The sequence below is a fragment of the Enhydra lutris genome, unplaced genomic scaffold (assembly GCF_002288905.1).
Source record: "Enhydra lutris kenyoni isolate GAN:26980312 unplaced genomic scaffold, ASM228890v2 scaffoldscaffold7, whole genome shotgun sequence".
NCBI lineage: Eukaryota > Metazoa > Chordata > Mammalia > Carnivora > Mustelidae > Enhydra > Enhydra lutris.
Window position 1 is genome coordinate 3329136 of NW_019154091.1, and position 23482 is coordinate 3352617.

General features: G+C 38.2%; 1 protein-coding gene across 2 annotated transcripts in view; it reads right to left on the bottom strand.

The window, feature by feature from the left end:
• Positions 1-565: 565 nt before the first annotated feature.
• Positions 566-23482, bottom strand: part of LOC111142265 (UTP20, small subunit processome component) — a 104416-nt gene continuing 81499 nt past the window's right edge. For both annotated transcript variants that reach the window (XM_022495316.1, XM_022495317.1), the window contains exons 44-62: positions 22603-22701; positions 21544-21711; positions 20009-20175; positions 19112-19253; positions 18135-18251; positions 16569-16739; positions 16201-16332; positions 15395-15505; positions 13383-13462; positions 12873-12942; positions 12573-12755; positions 11720-11851; positions 11068-11200; positions 9588-9775; positions 8851-8922; positions 5951-6250; positions 5380-5506; positions 3614-3759; positions 566-3333 (exon numbers count right to left, since the gene is read on the bottom strand). In XM_022495316.1, the coding sequence (XP_022351024.1) occupies positions 3178-3333; positions 3614-3759; positions 5380-5506; positions 5951-6250; positions 8851-8922; positions 9588-9775; positions 11068-11200; positions 11720-11851; positions 12573-12755; positions 12873-12942; positions 13383-13462; positions 15395-15505; positions 16201-16332; positions 16569-16739; positions 18135-18251; positions 19112-19253; positions 20009-20175; positions 21544-21711; positions 22603-22701 (2694 nt within the window). In that variant the 3' untranslated portion in view covers positions 566-3177. The remainder of the gene's footprint in view (positions 3334-3613; positions 3760-5379; positions 5507-5950; positions 6251-8850; positions 8923-9587; positions 9776-11067; positions 11201-11719; positions 11852-12572; positions 12756-12872; positions 12943-13382; positions 13463-15394; positions 15506-16200; positions 16333-16568; positions 16740-18134; positions 18252-19111; positions 19254-20008; positions 20176-21543; positions 21712-22602; positions 22702-23482) is intronic.

The following is a 23482-nucleotide window of genomic DNA, read 5'->3' on the forward strand; positions in this document are numbered from 1 at the left end:
GAAAAGCCAAACATTATTGGTTGTACAGGGAGAAACTGAGCATTCTTGGTTTTAAAAAATAGACTTCGTGCTAGGATATCAAAAACAGTTATGTTCAAAGGAACTTTTCAAACTATCCAGTCTACCACAGGATTGGTTATGGTGGTGACAGAATATGGTCCCTTGTATTTACTTAAACTGGGGGAAATCTTTAAGTTGGACAACCAGCATTTAAAAAACTTGATGCCCCTCATACTAGTGGTCCATTCCCTGTTCCTGCCACTGCCTTTCTGGAGGCCTCTAGCCTCTTTGCTTCATAGTTTGATCATTTAGATCAAATGAATGTGGCTTTCTCTTTTCACCTGCGGGACTTCAATGTTTTTACCCATTCCCCAGCACCCATTCTTAATTTGGTTTCTGAAGTCTATTTTGAAGAACAGCTTCTAAGCCCAATTGTTCTCAGTGCTGCTCCTACTATTACTGAGCATGTAATTAACATTGTTTCATAGTTTCCAAATCACTCCTGATGGATAGACTTTATATATATATATATATATATAAATATATATAAATATATATATATCTCCTTGGAATCCAGTGTGGTGCCTGGCACATTGTGGCACCTTAGAGTATATGCATAGTTGAAATAGTAGGCTATATGTCAGCTAGGAAAATACCTCTTCAGCTTCTCTTGGGTTCCTTTCTGGTCAGTGGCTGGGTCTGTACCTAAGTAGCTCAGTGCATCCCCCCCACCCGCCCACTTTAGGAGTACTGTTGAGAGGTATGGGAGAAGAGAGGCCCTGGCAGGCAGATGCTGGGCAGCAATAGCTCTTGGCGTCTTGAACTCTGAGCACACCTGAAGTAATAGCCAAACCACCACATGAATGATCATTATCTCTGTTTTCTCACAAAGACTAGAATGTGGTAAATAGAGCATATACTGATTTTAATATGGTATAAATTATGAGGTCCTTGTCTAGCAGAAAATGACTATATAGGTAAATTACAGGAGTTTGAATGATATTTATAAAAATCTACTGAATATTATTTTGGAGAACCATGAAAAGCAAAGCACCAAACTTAAAATCTGAACGCATGAGTTCTAGGCACAAATGGCCATTCCTTCAGTTTGTTTGTCTGTTTGTTTTTCCATAAAACAAGAGACTTGGACAAATCATATCAAAGATTTCTTTTAGCTCTGATATTCTGTTTATAACCCTGGTTGGTAATTGTGCTGTTATGTGTTCACATTTGAAAAAGGAGTGGTGGAATTTTGTTACTAGAATACTTGAGATGCACTTTAAGTTGTGGAAATGTAAGCTCCTTGAGGGTAGGGACCATACCTTATTTATTGTTAGTGTCCCTTGCATCTAGTGTGGTGTACTCGGCATACAGTAGGCACTAAATAAATATTTACTAAATTGTTCTTAATATCCCTGAGATACTTGTTCTTTCTGCTTTTTGCCTTAGTGTTAACTCCTGATTTATATTAAAAATTTTTTGTAAAACCAGTACATGCACTTTAAATCACTCAGAATTAATTGCAGTCAGCCTTCTGTGATGCCCCATGTTTATGCCTTTGGCACATTATAAACCCCTTGGAAGTATGAGAACTCCTGTTTGAGATGAGCTACATCAAAACACAGATGCTAAAGTTCAGGAATGTTTGAACATTTGATTTCTATGCCATATGCTGTATTCTGACTCCATAATTAGAAATTATAAAAAGCATAGGCTTTCAATCCTGGGTGTGAATCCTGATTATGCCACCTGCAGCCTATGTTACCCTTAGGTGAATTATTTAACTTCAGTCTCAGTTTCTTCATCTGTAAAGTAAGAACCAATTTTAGGCAGCTCTTAGGAATACTATGAGGACTAAATAAAATGTTAGCAAAATGCCTGGCAAATAGGATGGATTGTTCTCTCTGCCCACCCAGATCCCTCCCTGCCCCACATATATCAAGCACTAAAATATTGCTTCCACATCAATTGTAGATTGAGACAAAGATACCACATAGGTGAACAAGGTAACACCAAATTGTTTTCCAAAGTGGTTTATAAGAGTTCCCTTTGCTTCACCAAGCTTGCCAGCACTTGGCATTGTCAACCTTATCAACCTAAAGAATTCAAAATGGAATTTCATTGATGTTAATTTGCATTTTTGTAATTACTGAGGTTGAATACAGGAGTGATTCAAAATATTTAATAACCAGACATAGCTGGTGTAGGGGGAGGACCCTTGCCAGTCCAGGTGTTAATTCTGTAATTTTTGGTGTGGGGAGATAGGGAAACCAGGACTCACATAGCCAGGGTGGCACTTGTGTGTCTCAAGGCAGTGACTACTTACCAACTAGTACATAAGTACTTGAATGTTTAAGAACCAGTAAAGCCACATCAGCTCAGTATTAATATTTAAGGGCCATTTATTTTTCTTCTCTGCAATGCCTGTTTCTCCTTCCTGACACTTTTTCTACTGGATTGCCTTTGTTGATTCATACTTACTCATTATATAACCTGCGTACTACCTTCATTATCCGTATATGCTACATACCATATCCCAGTTGTGTCTGCGCAAATAGAAATTTTTTAATTTTCATGTAGAATTTATCACATGTTCACTATGGAGAGCACTTCTTGTGACTTACTTTTGCTATCTGACCAGGGAAAAACGCTGTTACTGCTTTTGAAGAACATCATGGCTATTTTCAGCTTATCTTCCATATAAATTTTAGAATCTGTTAAGATAACATGAAGAATTCTTGCAATTATACACAGATATGCCTTTAACCAGTGGGATCCAACTTGGGAGGAACTAGTATCTTGTGATACTACATCTTCCTGACCATGATCATGGTTATTTCTCCATTTGCACAGATTTCTTTTAATGGCTTTTGATAAAGTTTTATAATTTTCCCCATAAAAATACTGCAAATCACTTTTATTCCTAACTTATACGTTCTGTTTTGCTGTTGTCTTAAAAAAAAGTGTCACATTTTTTAGATAGTGAAGGTAACAGTAATATTATGAAGATGTTTTAATTTAAAAATATATGAGCATGATTATATTAAACTGTGTAATATACAATCTGTGCCAGTTTAACTTAAATAATAAAACCTGCTGTGATTTCAGACCAGCAGATATGCTGAGAAGTTCATGCTTTGGGGTAGATTGAGATATTTTATCAGCAGAGGGAGCACATTACTCCACCATTGCTAAATCTTTCAGGCTGTGGCGCTTTTGTCTCTTGGTCTTATAGCCTGGACGCAGAAACTCTATCTTTCTCTTCTTCGCTTCACTTTTATTTTTGTGTTTCTTCAGCTTTTTCTTGGCAGCAATATCAGGATTAGTTACAAACTTGGAAAAAAAAAAAGGAAATTTTATATTACTTTTAAAGTAAATGTTAAACGAATAAAAATCAAATGCAGAAATGGGCCATTTTATTCACCTTTAAATATCACACATGTAACACATTCCCATTAAAGACAATCTGGAGCCCCAGCTGTAAAGTCCCCACTTCTCAAACATAGGCAGTTCCTCCTTCCTGCCTGGGTAAGTGTGACACACATGCATGCACATAACCCTGGTTAATAATACTAACTCTAAGGAACACCATAGTTTCAAACAGCTGACATACCTCTAAAGCCTTCCTCTTTTTCCGGAGTGCCCTTTTCTCATTAGCCTGCTTCTGTACTGAGGCAAAGGCTAAGGAGAAGCTCTCAAGTCCAACCAGCTTTTTGAGTAATTCTATGATTTCCTGGGATAGATTCTTAAGCAGAGGATCTGATAACACACAGAGTAATAATCAGAGGTAGTCATGTAGGAAAGGACACATTTGTACATCTATAAAATCAACAACATGCAAAATTTAAGCTCTTGCGGCATTATCACTTTTTATTACTTGAACATTAAACACTGATCTAAATCCAGCCTTTACGTAACTGAGATGGGATGATGCAAGTGTTGGGCATGACAATCCCAGGCACCACTCCTCTGGGATGCACCAAGAGATCACAGACCATGAAGCCCAGTTTCCAGTGGAATCCTGGCTTGGAAGACACTAATTTGAGAACCTGACAGAAACAATTTAGGTTACTTTGTTGGCCTCCTCAACTTTGTGCGGACAGAGGAAAGGTAAGTGTGTCTCTAGGCTTTCTCTAATTCATGGGTCATAGATGTTTAGCTCTGGCCATAACCTTTTCTCGAGGGGGGATCAAAGACTCTGAGAAGCTGACAAAAATCTTTGCTTTCCCACCATTCCCTGCCTTCTGTCTCCCAAATGCAAATGACCCACAGGTTTTTGTATTCAATTTCAGGAGCTGTTATAGATTACAGCTTTTTTTTTTTTTTAAAGATTTTATTTATTTATTTGACAGAGAGAGATCACAAGTAGGCAGAGAGGCAGGCAGAGAGAGAGAGGAAGAAGCAGGCTCCCTGCAGAGAGAGCCCGATGCAGGGCTTGATCCCAGGACCCTGAGATCATGACCTGAGTCGAAGGCAGAGGCCTAATCCACTGAGCCACCCAGGCGCCCTAGATTATGGATTTCTTGAAGATGGTGAGTAGGGTCCTTTCTACCATTGAACCTCCAGTGCCTGGCAAATACTAGGGATGCAATAAAATGCTGGGTGAGGAGAACCAAAGCAGACCTGGCCTTGACCATTGCTTTTTCCTCTTGAGAGGAAATAAGTTTTCTCTAGGTTGTAAGACTAAAATAGCTCCTGCTTTGACATTCACTTTGCTTTGTTTTAAAACTTACTATCTACTTTACTTCTGGTCTCTTTTTCTACGATCTAGAGAGACCATTTAGAATCCGTGAGGGAAATGCACCAAATGCCCAGGCAAGAAAAATGAAAAATAGGAAAAGTAAAAATATTTCACACTTTTGGGGCACCTGAGTGGCTCAGTGGGTTAAGCTGCTGCCTCAAGTGTGTCTGCTTCAGCTCAGGTCATGATCTCAGGGTCCTGGAATCAAGCCCCACATCAGGCTCCCTGCTCAGCAGGGAGTCTGCTTCTCCCTCTGCCCCTCCTCCCTGCTTGTGCTCTCTCAAAATCTTTAAAAAAAAAAAAATTTCAACTTTGGCTTTATAATTCACAATAAGACAATATACAGTTTATTATTCATTATTGTCCACAACAGCATGAGGTTTAGAACCACCTCAAGTTACAGATTTCTTTGAATATTTAACCTATGCTTAGGTGTAAAACCTCTTTTAGGAGAGAAACATTCACAACACAAGAAAGCACATAGAAAGCAGTCAAATATGCCTTATTTGTTTGCTACTAATTGTTTTGATTCCTATCAAGTTTTCTTAAACTCTGGCAAAGAGGGAGGAAGAAGGAAGCATTCAGGAAAGAAGTGAAGATTCCTGAGGTGCAAGTATTCAAAGACAGGCTGCAGTTACCCTGGTCCGAGTATGTGCTGTTCAGTTCTCGGAACAGAGGGGCTATGATCACTGGGAGATACGGCTTCACCTTGTCTACTCCAAGATCCATCGCTACAGCTCCGAGAAACTTAAAGATGCACGTTCTCTGAAAGTAGAGATCATTCATTGTTATTTGAAGTGTTTGTCTTACTGTAGCCATACAAACAGTTAACTTAGAAAACAAGGTCTCTTTTGGGGCAGATATTATTGATGCAGTTTTGGGTTAAAAATTTCCCAAGACTTGGGAGAATTACTAATGTCACTAAAATGCTTTTTTTTAAATCTATTTTTTTAAAAATGAGTACTTTCAGGGGCACCTGGGTGGCTCAGTGGGTTAAAGCCTCTGCCTTCGGCTCAGGTCATGATCCCGGGGTCCTGGGATCGAGCCCCGCATCGGGCTCTCTGCTCAGCGGGGAGCCTGCTTCCCTTCCTCTCTCTCTCTAACTGCCTCTCTGCCTGCTTGTGATCTCTGTCTGTCAAATAAATAAATAAAATCTTAAAAAAAAAAATAAAAATGAGTACTTTCAGTTATTCTGTACATTCATCGCACCTTTAAGGGGTTTCTAGGTGAATAGGCAGCCTCCAGTTTTGCAATCCAGGACAACTTCTGGATCAACCACAGCAGTGTGGCTGGCTTGCTGTGTTCTTCCTTTGCCTCCTCGTTCTCTTCTTTGTCAGAGTCCATCTTCTCATCTGCACAGGACTTGTATTGTTTTACTTCCCATGTGGCCATACCCTCTCCTAAAGTTTCTTGTTCTTCCATGTCTTCTTTTATCTCACCTGGCTTATCTTCAGATTCAGGTTCCAGTAAATGTAAGACTTTGGCTACAAATAATAAATTCTTAACAACCTTAAAAAAAGGGGGGGGGGAGGAGATAAAGGGAGGAATTGGGACTTTGATTTTAAAATAAATACAGCTTAGTAAAAGATAGGTATTCTACAATAAGGGAAAAAAATGTAAGTGGGTATTGTACTATTAAACTGATGATTGTTCCAGATTTTGATAATCTTCAGGTCTACCTTATAGTGTATCCAAACCCATTTTCATGTAACTCATCTACTTGGCCTAGTTCTACCCTTAAGGTCACAAAGGATACTAAGGAAACGATTTCATTCCAGACTATCCATTTACATTTTTAAGAGCGCTTTCATCCCTCCTCCATTAAATCTCTTCATAGATACAAGAGTTTCCATTTATTGAGCAATGACTTTATACACAGCATTCTAATTCAACTCCAAAATATCACTATTAGGTACTGTTATCAGGAGAGAAAACCACAGCTCAGAATTATTATTAAATAATTATTATTATTAAATGACTCCCCCAAAGACAAAGAAAGTGGTCAGCCAGGATTTAAAGGTCTTTAGAATTCAAGCCTACGTTCTTAGGCACTGAGCTCTTTCTCCTCAAATCCCATCTGATCCAGTTAAACAGCCCAGGGACCTAAATTTTAGACTTACAGTAATGGACCCATATATTGAGTCCCTAATTGAACTCCATGAAATCTCTGATACAGATATTTCATACTAACTATGTGAAGGAGGAAGCCAAGTTGGTTTTCGGTTCCTCTATCTTCCTGGATGCTCTATTAGAGGTGCTGTGTGTCAAAAGTTTCCCCTAAATGAAGGACTCAGAACTCCACGCACTGTCCAAGGCTAGCCTGGCAATCAAGAATTCATACCAAGATTATTACTTCCTTTTTCTGGAACATTGGCCTTCCTGAAGACAGTCCCAGTTTTGGAGGACTTTTCCCCTTGTGGCAGCCATTTCACCCTAAGATTACGGTGAACTAAATTCTATAATTTCTTTCATCCTGGGTCAGTACTAGTAAATCCCTGTCCCAAGTTTCTATGGTTGTATCTGTCAACCTCTGTTAAGACAGGTATTGTAGGGGTGCCTGGGTCGCTCAGTGGGTTGAAGCCTCTGCCTTTGGCTCGGGTCATGATCCCGGGGTCCTGGGATCGAGCTCCACCTCGGGCTCTCTCTGCTTGGTGGGGAGCCTGCCCCTGCCCCCCTGCCTGCTTCTCTGCCTGCTTGTGATCTCTGTTAAATAAATAAATAAAATCTTAAAAATAAATAAAAAAGATGGGTATTGTATGGGGTGCCTGGGTGGCTCAGTTGGTTAAGCAACTGCTTCAGCTTAGGTCATGATCCTGGAGTCCTGGAATCAAGTCCCACAGCAGGCTCCTGCTCAGCAAGGAGTCTGTTTGCCCCTCTGCCCTTCCCCCTTCTCATGCTTGCTCTCTCATTCTCTCTCTTTCAAATATAAATAAATAAAATCTTAAAAAAAAAAAAAAAAAAAAAGACTGGTATTCTGTGAGAACCCACCTGCTACTACCCTGGCAGGATTTCTCTGGTCTCACTTTGCTATCCACCGAACAGCTTTCCATTCTTTCTCTGGCCCTGCCATATAATGAAGCATGCTGTATTTTCATGAAAAAGTGATAGAAGTATCAGGGTTTATGGCATGCTACTTGAGATCGCTCTTTGGATACAGCGTTCGGTTTCCACTGTCCCGTCACTTCATCTACAATGCTGTTCCATCTTGTCCGTAACGACAAGAGTCATGATCAAACGCCTTGCTCATAACCAGATACCACAGCTACGTCATCTCATCATCTACCAACCCAATGGCTTTATCAAAGGAGATTAAAAATAAAGGGAACAAATCTTTAAAAAAAAATAAAGGTAACAGTAGACCCTATTCAAAAGTTATTTTTATCTGCTGCATATTTATAAATGCTTCCCTATTTACATTTTACTTATAGTGACATTTTATCATATGAAAACCCCTAAAACTTTTTAGTGACTTATCTGCCTTCTGTTAGGGATAGACTATTCTCAGACCACACTGTATCATGACCATTATTACTTTATTTTCAGCTTCCAGGGTTAAGGGAAGGAAATATAGTTTATTACAGGAACAATCAACTAACTCAGTCAACCAACTAATGCCCTTCAAAGCTTTGGTCACAATGTGGAATAGTTCTTAAAACTGAACACGAAAAGATTAATAGCTTCCCACTGTATCACCTTTATTGGGAATTTTAAATGAAGCCAAGAATACCCCCAACATGGATCCCAGAACTGATTAGATTTATGTGATAATTGAACATATATTTCAGTGTTATGTCTTTATTTCATCTAATACCCCAAGCATTAAAATAGGAAAACAAGGGGCGCCTGGGTGGCTCAGTGGGTTAAAGCCTCTGCCTTCAGCTCGGGTCATGATCCCAGGGTCCTGGGATCAAGCCCCGCATCGGGCTCTTTGCTCCGTGGGGAGCCTTATTCCTCCTCCCTCTTTGCCTACTTGCGATCTCTGTCTGCCAAATGGATAAATAAAGTCTTAAAAAAAATAGGAAAACAAACACAAATACGAAATGTAAGCCTATTCCTAGACTTAGTAGATTAGATCCCTTATATTAAACCAGAATGATGACAATACTTACCTGCTCTCCTAGAGACTGATCTAAGAATTTGGAATGCAACTGATAGCAAGAGGCTAGGGAGATACTTTTCATCTGTGAAAAGAAAATGGACATTGGCAGACACAATGCAGGATACTTTTTATTGTTTTTAAAAACTCCCAAGTTACTACCCATAATAAGGCAACTGAGATGCTTGATTTTGCTCTGAATGACTTGTACAAGTCTGGAGAGGGAAGGTCCATGATCAGAAATTGTGTCACTGTCTCCTTCTACCTGCCCCAAGGACTTCAGCTCAAAAAAATGGGATACTTTCAAGCTCTGGGGTGATACAATCCCTCAGATTATTAGTAGAAAACTTGACGACATTCCAGTATTTTTTCCCTTCTTTCCTTCCCTTCCATCTTCTACTTGTTTAGTATTTATAGAGTTCCCACTATGAGTCATGCATCGTTTTAGGCCCTAGGAAATCAGAGATGGATACAACATGGTTTCTAACTAATATTTTCATGAACATCAACTCATTTAGGATGCAGGATCGATTAAGAAGAAGACTGGCTAGATGGATAGTCAATAAATTATTATGGAAAACCTTGGCCTTGAACTCTCTAGTTCCCACTACTCCTATAGAATAACATGTGCAACAAGTCAGCTGTTAAAAAGAGTTTCTTCCAAGGACCAACCCCAAGACAGTTACATGAAGCAGAATGAACATCTCATGTAGATCACAAAGAAAGAAAAAGATTTTAGGGAAACTTTACCTTTTGTTCAAGGTCATTTGTTAAGAACCTTATTGCTACAGGTACTGAGAGTTTCTTTTTAGTTTTTTTGGCCTTATGTCTTCTAATAAGTTCCTCTGGTTGGCAAGAGGCAAAGAGTAATCCAAAAATCTGGGCTGCAGTGAGCCACACCCAGCTATGTGGATGTCTCAGGTGACAGTGCACATAACCTAAGGGAACCAAAATGCATTTTCAGATGTTTCAACTTTCCTGACTCTTTGGTGGTAAATGTGATTAGTGTAGGCATTCATTATGTTATGTGCCTGGATTTAGGAACCAAAGATGGACAAAATAGTCACTGCTTCCCAGAAGCTTTCAAGAAGCTAGGGGTAAGTGAGGTGGTGAAACACTGGAAACAACTAGAAAACCAACTCCTAACATGGTGAATGACAAAAGAGGTACGAGTAAGCCCAGAAACAGACCTGTTCTATTAGAATTAGTTTCAGGTTCAAAGGAGAGAAGGTGGCTGTAACATTTACAATTTCTAAATTAAGTAACATAAATAATGCATATAGGCACACATTTGTTTCTAATAATTCTTGAAATCAGTGGAAACTTATCACTGATTTCTTGAGGCTTTATGTGTGCCAGGCACAGGCCTAAGTGTGTTAGATAAATTATCTTGTTTAGACCTCACAACAGTTATGTGAATCAGAATTGTCAGTTGCATTTTAAAGATGAGGAAAGCTTTCAGATGGGCTAGCTGATGTGCCAACTGTAACAGGCAAAACCAGGCCTGGGCCCCAACTTGATTTGGCCCTAAAGCTTATACTCCTGAGTGACATGCCCATTCTGAAAAGCCTTGTGGGTTTTAGGGAACAGTATTAAAATTCTGGATGAACCATGTCATATCTGAGTTTTAGTCTATGCTGCTTTATTTCGTTAACAGGGTTTTACTTTTGTTCTCTGTGTATTCTATTTTGTAACAATCTGGCCATGCCTCAGTGAAGTCATACCAGAGTGGGCCATATAGTAACTCTGCAACTGTACTTAAAGCTTTCATTCCAATGTCTATTTCCTGTAGACTAATCAAAATTGAGTATGTTAAACAAAAAAATTCTAGGATCTTATTTTTCATTTAGAGAGTGATATATAATAAATGTCCCAGAGAAGTTAAATGGTTTACTAAATCATGGCACATTTGCATGGTGGATTATTTATAGCTATTTTAAAAAACCAGCTACTAAGTGTGTTATGGTATAATAATATTCTTATTTAGGTACAAACAAGATAATGAAATGTATTACTAGTGAAGTCATAAATATGTATTACTTTTCTTAGAAAGAAACGTTTTCACTGTAATCAATTTGAAAGAGGCTTTTAAATCTTTTTCTCATGGACCTTTTCCCTGACATTATATACTTTCTAAGTGTTCATATTCTAATTTCCCAAATCCGTTTTCAATAATTCTATTACAACTAATGTGTTTGTTTTTCACTTTAAATAAAAAGGAAACACTTACTCCAGATTTTATTCAGCGTCTCAGAGGGCTTGGTAAACTGAATGATATTACATTCCTTGATGAGTTTACTAATCAATGTAAGAAAACTAAACAGAAGGCGATCTGCTGCTTTTTCTTCAGTCTCTTCCATGATCTAAAAACAGGATGAATGTAAATCAAGTACGATAATTTCAAAGTTTCTGATGGATGTTTTTACTCCAGCATGTAGATCTGTACCAGGGTTTCTCAACATCGACTGACATTTTGGGTCAGATAATTCTCTGTTATGGGAGCTGCCCTGTGCTTTGTGGAATGATCTGCAGCATTCCTGGCCTCTGCCCACTAGATGGTAGCGGCAGCCTACACCCTCCAGTTGTGACAAACAAAAAAATATCTCCATATGCTGCTAAGTGTAGAGTGGCTGGTGGTAGGTGGTGAAATCAACCATGAAGGAGAAATTTCACTCTTCATATACTACTGAAGATAACTTACTTTAAACCGCATTAAAAAAAAAAGATTCAACTACACAATTCTTCTCCCCCCACCAACTACACTATATTCTTGCTTTCATTAATATTTTTTGAACACAAATAATATTTAATCTATTAGCTAAGCCACCTTAAGTAAAACTACAAAAATTAGCACAAGTTTTATTCTTTGGCAAATTACTTACATCTTTAAAGTTTTCAGGATCAATTTCCTTTTCGATCACAGGAAGAACAGTTCCAAGTCTTCTCTCAAAAGAGACTCCTTCACTTTCCACAAACAGGCCACAGATGAGGGCAGCCAGTTGTCTATTTAACCTCTACCAAAAATAAACCACCAGAAGACAATGTTAACACAACTTGGGAGGCCATTTCCAAAATCATAAAATGAAGGTGGGCATGACTTTATCCTTAATATCTCTTTATGATGCCAGAAGTCAAAAGAATATGGATCTTTGGTGGCTAACATGAAAAATATGGAGAAGTCTTCATACCCAAGAATAACATTTAAAAAAAAAAAATGGAACTCATCATTACCTATTAATACCTTCCTCCCATTTTAAGTTTAAAAAAAAAAATCATGGTTAAGTACCAAATAATATAAAGAACTGTGAAATCATTATGTTGTATGCTTGAAACTAATATAACATGTATGTCAATTATACTTCAGTAATAAAAAAATTTTAATTAAAAAAAGGAAATAAATTTCATACAGTACCCCCATTCCCCATTCTGACTTTAATACTTAAAGCCAATATTAAGATATGACATACATTGTTTATATTCCACAAACAGAGGCTACTGATGATGATGGTAGAGTCAGCAATGGGATATAATCATTGACAAATTATATTTCATTAGCTGAATAAGCAAAACTGAAAACAAAGATTCATCAATGGGGACTGGTTAAGTATATAAATGATACATTCATGTGGCAGTGTAACTGGCCGACAATCATGTAGTGTGACTACATATGTACTCTTACTTAAAACACCAAAAACTAAGACTTTTCATTGAAATATGACTAAAAGCAACCCTAACCTTTTTTGCTCCAAACCAGGTGGTAACCATATCAAAAAGCCAATCTTTTTTCTCAAGGTTGATTTTACTGAGTAAGGATTTGATTGTCATGGATGCCATCTTTTTGCACATGGCAGAGTCATCATTCACCATCATTAGACAAAGAGGAATAAAGAACATTCCACAGTTCTCATGGAGCAGTCCCTAAAAGAAAACGGGCAGTTATGAGCATACTCAGACTGGAATTCTCACAGGTGCTCAGATCGGAGGACTGTGGCTCCCAGGGCTCAAGGGGAACACACAGTTTGTGATTCAAGGTACCTGAGGGAATGTGTCAAAGAGACAGGAGATCATTTCCAAAGCAGACTCTCTCCCAGTCTCATGTTCGTAACTAGGGCAAGAAGATTAGACAGACTTGTTAGTATTTTTAAATTTACCAATAATTGTTTTTAAAAATTTTAAACATTGTTTTAAGGTGTTCATCTATTTCTTAAAAAGTGGAAAAAACTCCAGTTTCCCAACTTTAATGTTTATATATGTCTATCATGCTACCATACAGCTTTAAATGTAATTGTGTTAGATTTTTTACCATTCTCCTTAAGTAGACGCTAATGAAAATCAATGCTCAGACTGAATTCGAAAAGCAACCTTCAGAGAACTGTCAAGGAAGCCATGCACATTGTTTGATAATCAAGTCAATGATGCACAGGGTAAGACCCTTAGAGAAGGTGCCATCAGGTTTAGGTTTTATCATTTTTAAGACAGCTGCCACATTAAAATGAGAGAGGATACTAACTCTCTGCCCCTGTGTAGTTTATGGCTTAAACTTACTTCAATTGAGCAAGCACGAATTCCAAGTTTGGTCTCAATTTGTCACCCAAGGGATAGTCAAGAATATATTTCAGAAAAACCTAGGAACAGAAGTCACACAGATGATTATTTGGGTCCTGTCTCTCCAGGATTCCTGCTTCCTAAGGCACACTGGTAAGTTATAAAGGCTTTTCATAAGAGTAATCAATCAGGTGAAGCCTGCCTTCAGAGTCAACAATGTACTTTCCTTTCTCCTCTGACCTGACTTACTCAGGTCCTACCCCACGTGCCTGCTTAAGACTCAAGTCCTGGCCTACCACTGGCACGGTTGTTTTGGGCTCCAAATCTATGCTCACTTGTAGGAAGCACCTCTCTTCCATAGGTGGCATGTGTGGTGGGTTCAGTATGGACTATGGTTCAACCCTGGATTTCCCCATGAATAAGAATGACAATGAGGACAATATTAATACTGATGAGAGTAACTATTTCATTTATTAAATCTCTTCTATATGCCAAACATTGTACTAAGTGTTTCTCAGCTAACTGTCATTACTTCCTTAGAAGGTAGGGGATAAGTAAACCCATTTTACAGATGCTGAGGACAACGATAGCACAGAGAGGCAAGTTAACTTGCTAATCTGACAATGCCAGAATTCCATGCCTAGTCTATTTGCATCCAAACGCTCTGTTTTCAAGCCATTATATTAGTCAGCCTCCTTTATTAATAAACTGCAAAAGCTAAGGCACATCATTATACTTTTTAAGGCCTGTTTTTTTTCATAATACCCCATAATAATTTTCAAAATACCCCATAAAATGGGGGTATTATTTCTTCTGAAGGGTAACTACAAATGGAAGTCATGTATGTAAAGTTCTGGACACATAGCTAGAGCTTGATAAATAACAGCTGGCCCTCCTTCTTCCTAACAATACTCAAGGAGACTTTTTCTAGAGACCTGCTTCCTCCCTTTCCAATGTGGCTGTCTCAGCAGCCCACAGATTCCTTCAACCCCGAGTTTTTATTTCCAATTCAGACCCTTCTACATCGTGGATGTGATATGCACTCATATAATCATGGATGAACAAATGTATAAAAATAGATCTTCTCACATCATTCTCCTCCCTTGATTTCAATAGCTTACTGCTAGTAGTATAAAGCCCTAAAATCTTCAACAAGACCATAAGGTCCTGCCTGACTTGGCTCCTTCTGTTTAGCTCTTCCAAAAAGCGAGGCCCTTACTGACCTTGAGGTTTACCTTCTGCAGGCACTGGCTATCCCCTTTTACCTAGAAAGCTAAGACTTATTCTTCCTTCACATTTTGGCTTACAGGCCAATTCTCAGGAAAGCCTGGATTCTAACACTAGGGTAGTCCTCAACCTGATCATATGCTCCTCCATATTTTCTCAATTCTAAGAGGCACAGTTTTTCTTATTTTAACATCTCTGAAATCAGGCTATGTCTTGAAATTGATGGCATCTTACACTGTGTCATAGATTTTTTCTTTCTTTGAGGTGTATAAATAATGGTGTGTCTTGTAAAAGATGAAATATAACAGTGCTTTCCCCCTCCCGGTACTTAGGATGGTCTGTAATTAAAGAACTGTGGAATTTTTGCTTTGTGGATGTCTACTGTAAAAATTTCATTGATAGAGACTATAAAAATTTTGTTGACTGATTTTCCAGCAGCACCTGGCACACAGTGATACACACAATTAATTGACTGAACTAAGGGATGAAACCTTTGGTGCAGGCTACTATGCTGCAGAAGGAAAATGTCTTCACCTATTAGAAACATTCCACTTGTGATGGGCTATAACTCAAAGTGCTCTTTGTTAACTGAAAATGCCCTTAGGACAAAGCAGAGTTGCTCCTCATACTTGATAAGTAAATGGGTTCCTGAGTCTTAGAATAAAGTAACAACCATGTGACACAAAATAATCTACAGAATTCAGCCAGTGTTGACATGTCTCTAAAAACCAAACTGAGAAGACAGGACCTGACCCTTCCCATGGGAATAAGGTGTCTCGACAAACCTGTCTGCACTGGACTCTGACAGGTTCACTTTGAGCGGAAATTGCCAACTTGGATACTTTCCGCATGACATCATCAATTTCCGGGACCAACAACTTTCTTGATAAAATGGCCTAAGATACAAAAGGAAAAGACATCTCATTTCATCTTCTACTGCAGATGGGTGTAAGCTGACCCGATGTTAAAGCAGTCATAGGCAACCTCAAAAATAATGATGGTAATCGCCAAAAGCTAAAGAACATACACTTAAAAGTGTTTAAAATGGTGAATTTTAAGTTTTATATATATTTTACAATATTAAAAAATAAAGGAAAAAACTCCAATGTCTAATACAATGAATACAAGCATGGTATTTTATTTTTTAAGATTTTATTCACTTATTTGACAGAGTGAGAGAGCACAAGCAGGGGGAGTGGCAAACAAGAGGCAGAGGGAGAAGCAGGCTCCCCACTGAGCAGGGAGCCCAATACAGGGCTTGATCCCAGGACCCCAGGACAATGACCTGAGCCGAAGGCAAATGTTCAACCAACTGAGCCACCCAGGCGCCCCACAAGCATGGTATTTTTTAACCTATATTTTCCTATATCTTTATAGAAGTCTCTGGAAGTGTTGATAGGGAGTTTATGTTCAAACGTCATAATAAGTAGATATATTAACTTACAATTAATCCACCAAAATCATAACAATGTTTACAAATTAATTTTGGAAATCTATAGCTAGTCAAAACACTATGTTCCACATTATTCTAAGTATCTAACCTAAGACTCATAAAATATAAAATCCAACATGCTGGTGACACCGTACATACCTTCAGAAGACCAAATGCAGTGGCCTGTCTTGAAGTATCATAAATGTCTTCCTCAGCATATGCTAGTAGAACTTGAAGCTGCTTTTCAGTTATCTGGTAAGATTTCACTTTCTTCACAAGTATGGTCACACACTGCAAATTACAATAGTGAGGTTAATAACTAGGACATCTTACAAATGAAGATTCATTGAAATGGTATGGATTTAACGCAACATCAGTGCTTTTTTACACAGGATACCAACCCTCTGGCCTTAGTAAACTAATCTGGAAAAAATTCTGACCAAGACCACAAAGGACAATGGGGAAAACTATAATTTTGATGTTAATTCTGGTCCTGGTTATTTTAAGTACAATTGAAAACACCTCACCTTGAAACAATTTACCACCAGGTGGAAGTTCTGGCCCCTGGCAGCTCCAAGTTTTGCATAGTCCTTCAGCAAAAGGAAAAGGTGTTTGGTCAGTTGTTCTGCTTTTGTTTCTATGGAAGGCAGAGGGAACCTCAAGACCCAGATCAGGCATTGTAAAGCACCTGTGATCACCTGAAAAACAAAAATAATACCAATCAATCTGTGTAGTGACCAAATCCAATAACCCAGCACCCAAGGCTATGTAGGCTCTAAAAGTGATCAAGTTGAAAGAGTAAAATAAAATACTCTGTCCAGCTCAGTCTGGAAGAACTGTATCAAAAGCCTAAGAAGAGAGGGAGGTTTCCTTTTCTCTGTGGTAGAACTTACTGCTTCTCCATGGCAAGTAAAGATATATCCCAAGCAAATAAGAAAAAGTGGTCAGTGTATTCTTAACCTGTATGAGTAAATGACTGGATGGGCTGGCCAATTTTAGCACCTTTGTTTTGTGTGTGGAAAAATACGTTATAAATGACTTCTATTTTCTAGACTGGTACTTTGATCCATTCTAAGCTTATGTATATAAGGCATTCTAAATATTAGAAATACAAAGATAAAGAGAACACCGCCCCCCTGTTTTCAACCTTTTTTTAATTTTTAATTTTACTAAGTGGGCTCCATGCCCAATGTGGGGCTTGAACTCACAACCTTCGGATCAAGAGTTGAATGCTCAACCAACTGAGACAGGCACCCCACACCATCCCTCTATTTAAGGAACAGACAGCTGGCTCAGAAACTAAGCATGGGAACAATACATTATAGACTTTAATATAGTTAAGTGCTGTGCAAAAGATATGAAAAACATATGCTGGAACCAAGCAATTACATGAGAACCCCTGAACCTCTGGGCTAAACCTTAGAAATTGCTGACATCACCTAGTTCAGCTCTACCTAACAGACCCATGCTGTCTGGTTGCTGTAATGGTCTTTTTGGACTGAATTAGATGAAGACAAAGGAAAGGCCTTGGGAGTCGGAAAGGCCAGGGCTCATATCCCAAGCTCTGCAGTTTATTAGCTATTTGACTACAGAGATATTACTTAACCTCCTGGCACCTTCACTGTAAGAGAGGAAATTGGGAAATGGGAGAAGTGTAGGTTCTGGAGTCTGATAGACTGAGGCTCATATACGAGATCTGTGATTGGGCCAAGTCACTTAGCCCAAGGCCTAGTTTTCTCTTTGATAAAACAGAAGCATTAATAATATGTACCTCATGGGTCATTATGAGGATTCATACCAGTGGGGGGCAGTAGTATCAAGGATGATAAAGATGATTACAGCTGACATGGGACCATACTACTCACCCTCAAGACACTGTCATGAAATAAGTAATGGATGTTCCAGGGCTTGTAAAACTGTTAACGGCTATCCAAATACATGGGATTGTTACACTGAAAAGCAATGTAATGCAGGGAACAGAGGAGTTGATAATATCATAAATCCACTTAAAAACTCAATCATCTTGTAAAGAACAGGCCTTGAAGTTCTGGATATTTTGTATGACACGGCTCTTGTGAAGGAACAGAACTCACCTTCACATCCATAGAAACCAGGCAGTCTATGAGGAGAGAGACAAAAGGATCCAACATTTCCAGAATAGGTTCACCTGAAGACTTGATCTTGGAAGTCTTCAGACTCAGATGTAGCAGCTAAAAGATTTAAAACGGTATTTCACACCAGTTGCTCAAAAGACCAACTGAGTTAGGTAAAGGTGAAATGATTTTGAGAGACAAGCATGAAATATTAAGATGCTTCTATCTAATGTGACAGAAATTCTGAAGGAATGGGAAAGAGCCTGGGAGACTCTCTTATAAGTGAGGAAAGTGGGAGCTCAGGGTGGGGCTGAGACGCTAAGTTCATTTACCAAGTGATTACTCAGCATTTACTTTGATTCAGGCGCTGGCTCTGCACACAGGACACAGCAGTGATCAAGATGAACATGGTCCCTGCATAATGGATCTCAGGAAGGCAGACGAGCAAATAATTAATTAACTGTAAGTGCGGTGTGCTTTGAGACTTCTGTGAGGACCCCGGCAAAGAGAGGAGCAGGTGGTGAGGTCCTGGAGTGGGAAGAGTGTGGGGACTACAGAACAGCAGCCAGGGGGGTTGGGATGTGTTGCAGTGGTACAACAGGAGGCTAGGCCCTCATAGCCCAGAAGGAGGACTAGGCTCTTAGGAAAACTGGGAGCCAATGAAGGCTTTTAAAAGGAAATAAATGATCAAATTTTTGTTTTTAGAAGCTCACAGCTTTAAAAAAAAATTCAAAATAAATTTAGAGCTGCCTATACAAAACAATAGCAAACCCATAATAAATGTTAGGTCAGAATCATTAATTCTGAGACAGTTATATCATCAAAATAAGCACTGGAAGAGAGAAAAGGGTAAATGGGCCAATTCACCTTTTAAAAAACTAATAATTTACTTATGATAAGGCGTTTACAGTGGAAATGAGCAGTACTGGAAATTTAGCATACTCACTGTGGGTAGCAAATTGCACTTTAATTCTTACCCGAAGCCCGGACTCAATAAATATGTGCATGTTGGTTTTCCTGCTCACAACAGCTTTCTGCCCACCTCGAACTGGAGTTGGGGGAAGCAGAAGACAGCTCTCGGGTGGGAGACGTGGATCTAGTGCAGGAGGGGCTGGATTTCTGTCAATCACAAAGGAGAAACAGGGAGAAGAACACTGTATGTTGCATTCCAAGCAGTTACAGTGGCCCTGCCTGGTGACTGGAGCCCAGCACTAAGTAATGTGATGTTCACTGTGGGCATTTTCTCTCCTTTAACCATAAGAAACAGAAAGATTCTTAGGTTGTTCATCAAGGCTATAGAACCTCACAAAGAGATACCAGATCGACAAACACACAGTTAAGATGAATAGTAAGGGGACATGCCATTTGAATTTTGAAACATATGACAAGGAGTTTCTTTTAGAACCCAGAAGTAAAATCCAAAGGAAGGTATTTTAAAACCTTTTGAGATCTAAAAATCTGTTTAACCAGTATATATTTATATATATATAAATACATAATCAGTATATATTTAAAATCTATCCTAACTTTGATTCAGTAGATAAAACAAAAATGGTCTCAGAGAAGTGTCAAAATACCTGGCTGCTGTCACAGCTAAGTCATTCCTTTGCTGGAAAACTAATCTCGAGGTGAAATTTATCACTTGGAAGGATGTTAACCCAAACACCACAAAGTAGTACCATTTTATAACTCAGGCAAATTATATATATATATCTATATATATAGATATATATATATATACACTCACACACACACTACTAAGGTAAATTATTAAATTATTAAATTAATCCACTTACGAGTAAGAACTGAATGGCTTATCAGAAGCAAGCACCTAAGGATAGTTTTTTTGTTTTTTGTTTTTATTTCAAACTTACTTTTCTTTTTCTGTTAACAGGGGGAGATTTTCACTGACCAAACCATAACTGAGCAATAGAATGGATTCTGCCGTCATCTCCTGATTTACAATTAATCCTGCTATGATTCGGCGCAAGGTTTCATGAACTTTCCGGGCCAGTTTTAAACTTGTAGTATTTTGTAAGATCTAGAGGCAAACATAAATATCATGGGAAGGTAAAACAGAATTGCATTTTTATTTGTTATGATGGTAGTTTTTAAAACATGTATTTACTTTTTAATATATGTTTGGTTTTCTCCTAATTAAAAAAGAAACATTCTTAATAGAATTTCAAACAGAACATACAAAGTACTATTTACACATAAGCTCAATCCCAGAGACAACCACTGTCAGCAGCAAGTGTGCCTCTGGATATCTTGTGCTTTTTCTTGGTGGGACCTTAGGGCACAGGGCTGGAGATATGAAGTGACACTTGGAAGATGTCAGCCCAAGTGTGTTATAGGCAAGCACACACACATACACAACATTTACAAAATGCAATCACTACTCATCTAAAGCCATACTAATAAAGTGCTGTGATGGCCAAGCCTCAGGGTTTGATATTAGTCATTGGGCCAAATCAGAGAAACTAAATGGGAATCCAGGACCATCAACCCCAACACATACCTCAGCATTTAATAGCTATTCCCTTGCACAGGACATGGTATTAATAACTTTAATTACCTTGGAGGGACTTGATAATATACACGGAAAACTATGTATTCTGTTGACTCTTTTTCATCCTTAAGACATATCTAACATTCTTAGGTTTAGATAAGATTAATGCATTGTAGAAACAATTACAGAGTTCATCTAACACCAAAACATTTGGAATTATGGTTAATTCATGTCATTAAATAGTGCTGGTTTTAGTATATAATACTGTAAAAAAAAAAGGAAATATTAACATTTACTGAATGTTCACCCCTGTGGCAGGCACAGAGAACATTACGAAGGTAAGCAAACTACAGTCCCTGACCAACAGGAGGCAGAATGAAAACAGTGCAGAGAATGTGAGCTTTGGAACAGAAAGATCTACAGCTAAATCTTTATTTTCCTCCTTCACCACAACTTTTCTACCTTTCTGAACTTGCATTTTCTTATCTGTTAGATGAAAGAAGTACTGTTGATCTCAGAGTGGTTGTGCAGATTAGAAGTGATAATGAAACAATGCTTAGAACATAATACACGTTCAACAAATGCCACTTTCCTCCCTCTTAGCCGTCTGACTCCACAAAAGCTATGTTCTTAGCTGCTGACTTAACCCAGCCATAAAATTCACCTGCATTTCAATTTTTTTGCTTCTGCATTGCATGGTTTACATCTAGGAGTCTGGTTCTTGGTTTAGAATGCCCAACTAGGGCTGCCAGCTAGTGGCTATATGGTACAGGTGCCCTTAGCACTAACGGAAATCCCGGTGGTCAGACCCAGCATTAAGGTTTATCCTGCATGGCTCCTTCCAAGAACTCATGATATGTAACGTGGAGATCTCCTGTATTACATTCAAGTCCTTACCTCTTTTAATGGAAGAATAAGTTTTGTAACCTGATCTTTCCCTACAAACTTGCCCAGGATTTCATAAGAATCATAACTCTTGCTTCTTCGTGCCTCCATGACTTTGGAGAGGATCTGCTTCACTTCCTTCTCTTCAGCAATGGCACCAAACAACTCATGGTTAAAAATCTTTGAGAGAAAAAAGCCAAATGGCAATTAAATGCAATCAGCAAGATACGTCAACATAAGCAGTCTCTGATACATCTAGATCAGGGGAAAGCAAGTTGGACAGGACTGAAATTAGATGGTAGGAATTCCTATTAGATTTCACTTTTTCAAGGTAGTTCAGGGAGCAATTACTGAAAGACAAGAAAATACAGAGACACCTGAAGGGTTATTTCTAAGGGGAAACAAAAGAAGAATACTATATAGATTTACATATATAATTATAGAATATATAGACAGGCACTTCTTCTTTGATATTCTTTGATATTCTTCTTTGATTTTACCAAAGAGTAATTTCTCCTTAAAAAACTCATGATATTTGCAACTTAATTATCAAGACTGATACATTTAATTCAAAATGTTTTTAAGTATCTACATTATTTTTAATGAATGAACAAAGGCTATGTGGCAAATTTAGTTTCTTTTTAATCCCCCCCATTATCACATCATCCAATTTTAAAAATTGATTGTTATTAATTTGTCATTATTCTATTTTTCATTATTTAGGTAAAGCTTTATACTTTTATATAAACCCCAGACTAAATATATCTCTGACTATTCCTTTAAAACAGATTCTTGGAAGTAGTTGAAATTTTTGCTTATTTTAAAGCTCTTGACACACAACATTAGTATTCTTTCCAGAAAGGTTATACCAAAACTCATGATCTACTAGCAAAGGCAGAGTGCCCATCTCACATCATTTGATCAGCTTTTTAAATCTCCGCTAATCTAAGAGATAAAACAGTACATTATTTTCATTTCTGCAGGCTATAGTTATTTCTTAATTTGTGAACTGATTTTGTGTCCTTTGCCCAGTTAAAGAAAACAGCGGAATTTCCTTTTTCTAAAACTTACCTCAATCATTATATCTAAACAAGAGTCCAAATCCCCAACTTGTAGCTTGTTGGTGAGGCCTTGAAGCAACATGTAAACAGTGAAAGTCAGCACATGGACCTAAAATGAAATGCACAGTAAGAGTATGAATGGTGAAGCATAACACATGAGGAAAAAAGTAAGATCTAAGATGTACTGCAGAGAGCACTTAGAGTAGTATCTGTCATTACTGTAGGGAGAAGCTTTGACAAGTATCACCATGTAAGAGACTTTAACCAAATGATCATTTTGAACATTACCATGCTTAGGCTCTACTACTGTGACTAAACCAGGCCACTGATTTATAAAGAAAGGCACAAAAGCCTTGAACTTTAAAAACCAACTTGTGAATTAAGGAGCTTGCCAACGTTGAGTGCAATCCAAAGCTGTTCTGAAGGAAACACATTTTTGCTCTTAACAGTAACCATAGCTAACATTCCTAAGAGCTTACTGTTGGCTATTAATACTGTTGTATTAACACCACATAGATGTATTAAATCCTTTAATCCTTATTTACTATATCTATGGTGTAGGTGCTATATCATCATCACTTTTCAGAGAGGGAAGCTGAGGCATAGAGAGATCAAGTAACTTGCCACAGGTTGCATGGGGAGGAGAGTCAGGATTTGAAACTGTATAGACCGGTGCCAGAGCCTCTGCTCTGTATCACTATGTTATGTTGCCTCTCAAGATTTTTGCATTCTTTATGCTGCTTCTAATGCTATAAAATAATCACAGTGAATGTCAGATAATGATCAAAGGCTAAGGAAACATAATTGGTTGTCAGTACATAATCGGTTATCAATAGACAGATTTGATTTTATTTTTTAAGTCATCTCTACACCCAACGTGGGGCTCAAAC